This window comes from Brachyhypopomus gauderio, chromosome 9, assembly GCF_052324685.1.
Source record: "Brachyhypopomus gauderio isolate BG-103 chromosome 9, BGAUD_0.2, whole genome shotgun sequence".
NCBI classification, from domain to species: domain Eukaryota; kingdom Metazoa; phylum Chordata; class Actinopteri; order Gymnotiformes; family Hypopomidae; genus Brachyhypopomus; species Brachyhypopomus gauderio.
This window is the reverse complement of record NC_135219.1, coordinates 1,927,463-1,936,714: the sequence shown is the minus strand read 5'-3', so window position 1 is coordinate 1,936,714 and position 9,252 is coordinate 1,927,463. Positions and strand designations below refer to the sequence as shown.

Here is a 9,252-nt window from a genome sequence, read left to right as displayed (position 1 = left end):
GCTATAGGCCCACACACACGTCTGCTGGTGTAAGTGGGCGTGGCTATAGGCCCACAAACGTCTGTTGGTGTAGTGGGAGTTGGAGGCCAGCACAAGAGTCCTCCGTTTAACGCATGCGCACTCCGCGCATCCGGTCTGCCTTTTTAAATAACGATGGCGGTGTTGCTAGAAACAACTTTAGGAGATATTGTGGTAGACCTGTACACGGAGGAAAGACCTAAAGGTAGTATAGACTGCTGAATTAATTCATTTGAGACGTGGTTAAGTCATTTAGATGACTAAATATATGCATATAGAATTGTGTTAAGTGAGCTAGCCAGTTAGCTAGCTGTAGCTGTAGCGCTCCCGTCAGGTTGATACACAGCACTCCGTAGTTAGCCGCTGTGCTAGCTGCCTAGCTGCGTTAGTTAGCTACTGTAGCTAGACGTGGCTAACGCTAGCTAGCCGGCGAGATACTGTTGTTTATCTTCTTGTCTTTGTCTCTTTCACAGCCAGCTTAAACTTCTTGAAGTTGTGTAAAATCAAGTATTACAACTATTGCCTCATTCACAATGTGCAGGTAAGGACGGTCCGAGTCTGCACCGTGTCCTCTCGGTACTAACCCAGTTTAAAAGGTCCAGTGTGTGGGGAAGTTTTAAACCATGTGTGTGTAATGTTGGATTATGGTTCGTTTTCTCAGCTGATCTGGTGCATTTCTCGGATCTGAATCAGAATTCGCAAAACTTGCTTTCGGGTTTCACTCATGAATGTGTATGTGTGTGTTCAAGATCACTTGCAGTGCATCCATATGAACATAATGTGTAACTGTACTGTTGATATATGCTGCACAGAAAGTGTAGCCATGTGCCTTTTCAGTCACTGTCATCAGAACCGTAGCCATCAGAAAATACATGTTTGCACTGACAATCCAGCTAATTGTTTTGTTGTTCATAAACAACAATACAATGATTTGTCATCCTGATAGCACTGGACTGGTTTGAATTTTTACTTATTATAGGCCTTTGCACTTAACTATTTTGTGTTGTCTGTACAGAATGTCCACTGAAATACGGTAATATTTTAGTAATAATTTGAGAAATGCACCATGAAAATGCATAAATTCATGTGTCTGCATAGTTCACGTTACTGTATCTATTTAATCTTTTTCAAATTCATCATCTTCAATTTAAACTGTGTGGGCAGTCGTGGTCGGATGGTTAGGGTTCCCGGCTTGTGACCAGAATGTCAGGGGTTCTATTCCCAGGACCTAGGCCCTTGAGCAAGGCACCAGCACATGTGCACCACAACCCTCTTGTGATCACTAGTGTGTGTGCTCGCTCAATGCACAGATGGATAAATGAGGAGAACAAATTTTGATTGGGGTGAAAATTGACAATAGATGAGAATTGCAAATTCTGAATAGCATGTGATCAAGATTTTAATTTGGATCATAACACACAGCAGTGTGTACATAGCATACACACAGTCGTCTTTGCAGGCGACTCCACCACAGGTCATTTAATGTATGTATATATACTGTGATATGTGTAATATTGAGCTTCTGGGCTTCCAGAAAGGCCCCATTCACTCTGCAGTCTAATGCTGCGCTGCCCCCCTGTGGTTGAACAGGGAGATGTTACATGTGATGCGTGTGACACCGTGTGGTGGTGTTCCCCATTCAGAGAGATTTCATCATGCAGACGGGTGACCCCACAGGCACAGGACGAGGAGGAGAGTCTGTGTTCTGGTCAGTAATAACGTAATGATATTTGGATATAGTTTGCTTTCATTTGGTGAATATGTTCTGGGCTTTTTTTGTTTGTTTGTATTTTAATATTGTTATTTTAGAAATTATTGCAAGTCCAACAGTGACATCAGAAAGCATCAAGCAGCATTTCACTCAAATTCAAAGAGAATTTTTTTTAAAGTCCAGTATTTGTAATGACATGCTGTGAAATCTCCACCCACAGTAAGCTCTACGGTGACCAGGCACGCTTCTTTGATGGCGAGAAAGTTCCGCGCATCAAGCACAGGAAGAAGGGAACCGTCTCCATGGTGAACAACGGCAGTGACCAGCACGGCTCGCAGGTTCCCGCGTGATCCGCCGTCCTCCTGCTGCTGCTACATTGGACCAACATGCTAAAAGTTCAAGTTCAAACACAGTGCTCCGTTTGGCCGTAGTATAAACCGCAGCCACGTCCCCTGTATATTAATGCACACACACATATATATATATATACACACACACACTGCATTTCTGGTTGCTGTATTTGCGAAGCACAAGCTGATTGGGTGTTTCCTGTTTTATATACGTTACGTGTTTTATCTGCGTTGCTGGCGAAAGCTTGCTCAACCTGGTTTGATCATCTGCTGTATGCTCCTCAGTTCCTGATCACCACCGGGGAGAACCTGGACTACCTGGACGGTGTCCACACCGTGTTCGGGGAGGTGACGGAGGGCATGGACGTCTTGGCCAAAATCAACGAGACTTTCGTGGACAAAGACTTCGTCCCCTACCAGGACATCAGGTGGACATACAAGCCATCCCTCGCTCCTTCCACTTATTTAGAAACATGACTTACTAATGGAGTGGAGGTCGACCGTATTCCAATATTAGAAGAAACTTTGAGCGGCCCTCGCTGTTCAAGATCAGACCTACGTGGGTCTGGAATGGATTTTAAGGGAAGAGGATTAGATAATCAAAAACCAGACCGATTTCAGTTTGGCTCCTTGTTTGTGTTCCCTACGGAAAAGTGTAAACACCTCTGTGGTTTGTGTTGTGCTTCCAGAATAAATCACACGGTCATCTTGGACGACCCGTTCGACGACCCGCCAGATCTGCCTGTACCCGATCGATCCCCTGAGCCAACCAGAGAACAGCTGGATGTGAGTGGCCCCGCCTCCAGCCAGCCCCGCCTTCTGTGCCTCTCCGTCATTTCACCTGTTGGCGTTATAGATAATTTTCTGCCTTTCTAGTGTAGTCAAACAGCCGAGGGCCTAGTACTGCTAACTCCTCTTCTAGAGGGCCACACCTAATTTAGATCATGATTTGGGCTAGGTATTGATTCAAATTCCAAGAATCGATCCGATTCCGATTCTGAAGATTAAGAATAGATTTTTTTTCGATTTAATCCGATTTAATCAATTCGATCCAATTCGGGGTTTAGTGTTATAAAAAATGTATTTGAGCTGTTTCCTGACTGTGTACAGAAGCAACATGTTAAAACTAGTATTATATCGATATTAATCAGCAAATAGTTACTGGTAGTTGGTAGTTACTGATGGCTGGAAGACTGGTGAAAAGGGTCATCATAAATCTACCTTCAAGAAAGGTAATCCAGGACAATAAACAGAGGACATCTTTGAGTTGTCTATATCTGCAACAGTGGGCTCCTACTGGGACGCTAACCAGTGCATTATTATTATGATTGAAATAATTAAGAATTCACCCAAAAGCTGTTGCTACCAAATGCATTTTATTTTTAAAGTGCTCACACTTAATAAACTGAAAGTATATAATGTAAACGTGTATTTTTCTTTAAAGTGAGAATATAAGAACAGAACTCTCACGTTACGGTCCCCGACCCCTCAGTTTTGGGCGTGTTAACGTCGTCTGCGTCTAATCGTCTACGTCGGTGTATCTCCGTGGGTGCGGGTGCGTCTTGTGATAGTCCTCACCTGTGGCTCGTCTCGTAATCACGTGGGGTTGATGTGGTTTGTCTATTTAATTTGCGCTCGCGCAGCGTCCTGTGCTCGTCGTTGTTTGAGTCACACATGTTCTATGTAAACGTGTTTTATGTGCGCTGTCTGCGCTTCGGTAAATGTAATAAACGTAACGATTTGGAAAGTGGAAAGGATTCTGTCTCGTCCATCGCCTTGCGCCCAATGTTACAAGAACATTTTAAACTTTTTTTAAACTGTAAAAACACTGGGTAAACGGTCAGTGACACGGACTAACTGTAAATAGTCGCTGACACTGGATAAACTGTCCTTCTGTTTTTAGATTTCCGATTTGACTATCGTTGTTACCGGCACTGTCCGACGCCAAGTTGTTACAGTTAGTTAGACCGAGCACGTCTGCGTGAATTCAGTGACGAGGCGGGGGTAAAAGTTCACTAAAAAATCGATCTTTGGACGTACGAATCGATAATCAGATCATATGCGAATCGATTCTGAATCGGAAAATCGATTTTTACAACACAGGCCTAATCATGATGGGTGTGTTTGAACAACTTGCCATGTAGAGTTACTTCAAGTGCCCTCGTGTTAACTGTGTGTGTGTGTGTGTGTTTCAGAGTGGACGTATTGGAGCAGATGAAGCAATTAATGATACAGAAGGGAAGGATGCAGAGGAGCTGGATGAGATTATAAAAGAGAAGGAAGCAAAGACACAGGCCATACTGCTGGAGATGGTGAGACTGACACACACATACACTCTCTCTCTCACACACACACACACAGGGGCCATACTGCTGGAGATGGTGAGACTGACACACACACACACACACACACAGGGGCCATACAGCTGGAGATGGTGAGACTCTCACACACACACAGGGGACATACTGTTGGAGATTGTAATGAAACCAACACACATACAAAGGCTATATTGCTGGAGATATATACTGACAAACACACACACAGGTACTTAGATCACTCGATCTTGGAGTTTAGTTGATGGGTTAATTACCAGCGACACTGTATGCGCACATAAACATGTGTGGTTTAGGTGGGTGATCTTCCCGACGCAGACGTCAGACCCCCGGAGAACGTGTTGTTCGTGTGTAAGCTGAACCCAGTAACCACTGACGAGGACCTGGAGATCATCTTCTCTCGCTTTGGCTCCATCCAGTGGTGCGTAACCTCCAACACGGCCAACGATCCAGCTTCTGTAACCCCAGGGCCTTATCCCTCCGTTCAGTAGTCCACAACGGCTACGGTACAGCTCAGGACCTGAACCAAATGAATTCTTAGAAACCAGTCTAACCCACAATGCACCTGTGAGGTCAGGCATGTCAGATGAACCAAACCCCAAGGTCCCTGAGTTCACACCCGGTCTCTACACACAGACATACCTTTCCACGTTTGTTTGAGCTGAATACTGAATGAAATTCAGTACCTCCATTGGCTCCATGTCACTGTTCCGTATGTGCACAATACATCATTGTTTTATCGTACAATAAAAGTGCCGGGGACTGAGACCGACGTTTTACGTTCACAAACGTTTGTTTGCAGTTGTGAGATCATCAGGGACTGGAAAACGGGCGAGTCGCTGTGCTACGCGTTCATCGAGTTTGAAAAGGTGCGTAGGAGAGACGCCGGCCCGTCTCATTGACACACACACACACACACACACACACAACCAGAGGTGTCACTCACAAAGCTCAGCCTGCCGGGGAGGCGGGATCCGCTGGGCAACTCGCTGCCTATAATCGGCTTTAAAGTGTTGCTCAAGCGCGAGCTGACGTGGCTCTCGGTTTCGTATGAGTCACCCCGGTCGGTTTGAAGGGTCTGAACGGCCCTGCTTCCTGTTCCCAAAGAAAAACTTTGCGTGTTGCAGGTGGAGGACTGTGAGAAAGCGTTCTTTAAGATGGACAACGTGCTCATTGACGACAGACGCATCCATGTCGACTTCAGCCAGTCGGTTTCCAAGATCAAATGGAAGGGACGAGGTGTGTGTGGTTGCGAGTCTGGGGCCAACATGTAGTTTCTGTTCTGTTTGTGTAATGCTGTCCGTGTCTGGTCTCTTCTAATATGATGGACTGGAATGAATGTCCATGAGCTAAGTCATGTCTGTCTTTCTATCCGTAGGCGGGAAATACACAAAAGATGACTTTAAAGCCTATGAGAAAGACCTGGACAGCAGATCCAAACTGACTCTGAAAGATAAAGTCAAGCCCAAACAAGAGTATCCTTCCAAGCTAAAAACAGGAAAAAAATCTAAATTCAGATTTAGATGTTCATTTCAATTAGTATTTTGAATCAACGCGAACAATACACATTTTCCTCAGTAGGTACCTTTGCAGTCTGCAAAATGTGCTATGACAGGCTGAAGAAATATATGGTGTCCATGTATTTATACATGCTCAAATCCCAGGTGGCAAAGTTCTGGTTAAATTCATTTCAGTCCGTTTGTGCAAAAGGGGGCAAGGCGCGGATGATGCAATTAGTACCACCAGTCGTTTGATTCTGGGGGAACTAAAACGGGAGTGAAGGGCATCCATTCTGCCTTTTACTAATGCTTCTTCCCCCTTTTCCGTTAGTGTGCTAATACGGCGTCCTGTGTGAATAAACCGTCTGCTAAGCTCCAAAACCCAGAGTACAGTCCAGAGGACGTGACCGTCGCCCACACGAGACACGGATCAGCTGAAACGCCTCGCTGGAATTCCAGCCCTTTGTTACAAGATGTTGCAATCGTGTAACACAACCCTTAGTGCCCGCCAACCGGCAAGCTCGGCTAGATTTCATATGGGTGGCTGTCTATATAAAAAAGCAATAAATTATCAACACTGAACATGAGAATAGGTCCCCTTTTAAATGATATTTTTCCTTTTTGACTAATCACATCCAGCATGTCCAGATTAACTGCATTCTTTCTGACCCCAAGTCTCCCCAGCAGTGGCGCTGCTCAGGGTTACGAGAGTTCACCCTTTTGTTCAACTCCGCATGGGTGTCTGCTCACACATCCATTTGTATACAGTTACATACTAAAACCTTCGACACAAAGATCCTGACGTGCATCTTTCTGAAATAGCAAACTATGCCTAAGGGTGTGATGCTAATCACATTGCTTTAAATATGGAAAAACCAGAGGGGATTGTATTTGACCCCTGGGTCACGGACGATCACGTTGCATAATCTTGACGTGGTCAGGTATATTCTTACATAGTCCTAAGTGCCCGTTCTGATAATGCGTTTTCTTGGAAGACCCGTGTTGAGAGTCTGTTACCGTCTACAGCTGAGGCTTCAGTGTGCACAGGATCGATCAGAGATGCATTTGTTTTATCAGGTGACGGATATCCCACATCTGAAGGTTACGTATTTTAACACGGGCTCCCTGACACCCACAAATTACAGATTACTCTTTTTTTTTTTCTTTCAGAGAACGAGCAGGTGAAAGAGTGCATGAGAAACACGCACAGATGGTGTGTCTCAATTAAAGGGCTGTTGCTAGGTAGGCCACATCCCTAGCAGGAGCGATCTGTGGAGGAGCCTTCCTCTGCACCTAGCACCAAATCATAGATCAAGGACTCATACCAACAGTGACATCATACAGACTGACTCGTCTCTACTGTGACATACGGAATGATGCAGTCCATCAAAGACTTGTCCCTACTGTGACATCATACGGAATGATACATTTCATCAAAGACTTGTCCCTGCTGTGACATCATACAGAATTATACAGTTCATCAAAGACTTGTCCCTACTGTATCGTTCCGTATGATGTCTCCCATGTTACGAAGATTATAATGGATTATACAGAGCTGTACAGTATAGAGTGGCTGACCTATCCCATGTCCTTTTTCCAGAGTGTCAGCTCCTACCCCCTGGCAGAAGTTGCCGTGGTGTAGCCACTTATTCATGCCAGATTCAGTAAGGAGAACTCCGCAGTACTGTGGAGACACTCTAGCACGGTGGAATATGTGCAGAATTGGGGATCTAACCAATATGGGAGAAGCTCTGGGTCTTGTTCACAGACACAGATTTCGCTTCCTGTTAGTATTTTATGTGTGATTGAGTGTGTGTACATGAATGATAGAAATGTCTGTAGCTATTAAAGCTGTACTGGCTCCACTAATGAGTTCTGTGAATAGATGATGAAATATCGTTATCATTATTTCCATGAGATATGTTCCATGGGTGGGACCTCCGTGAGAAATATCATGCCCAGGTGTTGCTTTCCATAACCGCCTTCCCAAAAGCTCCCGTTACGACCTGGTCCTGGACGAGGACGTGGAAGCATTCGACCGGAAGGATGACCGGAAGGACCGTGACAGGAGGCGCCAGGCAGACGACGGTGATGACGGCAGAGGCAGGAAGGGAAAGAAATCAAAGGTATGGATGGCAGAGTTGGCAGCCAGCTGAGCTCTGCTTCGCCTAGCCTGAAGAACCAGGCCGGAGTCAGAACGACCTGCTGGTCAGGAAATGTACAGATGCAGATTACACATTAACATTAGAGGCCTGTTTCCGTAGTCAGTAGTGCTGCTGCAGCTGCAGTTTGGATCTGCTGAACACTAATCTGCTAGCGAGAAGCAGATTAGTTTTGGAAATGTAGAAATGTTTTTATTTCATGCAGCATGAAACGATACTCACCACGTGTCTGTTTCCAGGATGTGGACGAGGTCCGGAGAGAGCGGCAGGAAGGACGGCCTCGTTCGCGTTCCCGAGACCGGCAGCGGGACAGAGACCGGGACAGGGACAGCCACAAGCACGGAAAGCACAAAGAGAAGAGCCACCGGAGGGAACGCAGCCACAGCCCGAAGAGGTCAAAGGACAAAGAACGCAGCCGCCATCGCTAACCCCGCCCATAATAAACAGCTCTGAAGATTCACTGATGGCAGCTTTAGAGGCCAATGAGGACTTAAGTGTTCATGCCATGCCTGGTGTGTTCTGGCACACATACGCATACATGTATCATAACCAAGGAGTCCTGATTGTGTGGTATGAAATAATACACACTGGTGTTCCAGCAGTCTTATGTACATTTGTCACAGTAATAGATGCAAGAGCCTGAAATTTAATTTTGAAACACAAAGCTGTTTTAAAAACATATCCTACAAAGTTCTTTAGTATGATCAATGCCATGCTGGACAGTTTGTGGTGGGTGTAAAGTGAGTGTTGTAGAGAAGTGAAGGGCTGGGACCACTGCTGTAGTACATAAAACCACAAACCTGTAGCCATTCATGTCTTCTCGGACTCTAATCATTGACTCCACTTCATCAACACTATCAACACGGTGTGGGTGTCCATGTGTGCAAATAAAACAAATTCACACTTGATATGCAGTTCAAAATCTCCCAAGATATATATATATATATATATATATATATTAGTGCTGTCAATTCCAGGTGCCGCGATTAAAAGTCCTTGCCAGGATTTTGCTCAGGCTTCCTGGATTGTGTTGATTCCACTAATTTTACCTGGATTGCTAATTAGAAAATCTAGCAAGCTTAGTGCTTGTACACTTGTGGGAATGTTTAAGGCTCAAAACTTGGACCAGTTTCAGTCATCTAGATGCTGAGGTCTTGCACTACAGCTCCCTGTTCGGTG

At 45.1% G+C, this 9,252-nt stretch overlaps 1 protein-coding gene across 1 annotated transcript; it reads left to right on the top strand.

Moving 5' to 3' along the window:
* Positions 1 to 70: 70 nt before the first annotated feature.
* On the top strand, positions 71 to 8,886 carry ppil4 (peptidylprolyl isomerase (cyclophilin)-like 4). Its single transcript, XM_077016406.1, has 13 exons — positions 71 to 223; positions 492 to 559; positions 1,662 to 1,726; positions 1,950 to 2,067; positions 2,365 to 2,507; positions 2,769 to 2,865; positions 4,275 to 4,391; positions 4,709 to 4,833; positions 5,215 to 5,281; positions 5,540 to 5,651; positions 5,791 to 5,887; positions 7,905 to 8,037; positions 8,313 to 8,886. The coding sequence occupies exons 1-13, from the start codon at positions 154 to 156 to the stop codon at positions 8,499 to 8,501; spliced, it is 1,401 nt and encodes a 466-aa protein (XP_076872521.1). The 5' UTR covers positions 71 to 153; the 3' UTR covers positions 8,502 to 8,886.
* The last annotated feature ends 366 nt before the right edge of the window (positions 8,887 to 9,252 follow it).

What these genes read in the sequence shown, in the direction of transcription:
- ppil4 (XM_077016406.1), top strand. Translation starts at nt 154, where the DNA reads ATGGCGGTGTTGCTAGAAACAACTTTAGGAGATATTGTGGTAGACCTG. An exon ending in CGCTTTGGCTCCATCCAGTG is followed by an intron (nt 4,834 to 5,214) that starts GTGCGTAACCTC and finishes GTTTGTTTGCAG; the next exon opens with TTGTGAGATCATCAGGGACT. An exon ending in GATCAAATGGAAGGGACGAG is followed by an intron (nt 5,652 to 5,790) that starts GTGTGTGTGGTT and finishes TTCTATCCGTAG; the next exon opens with GCGGGAAATACACAAAAGAT.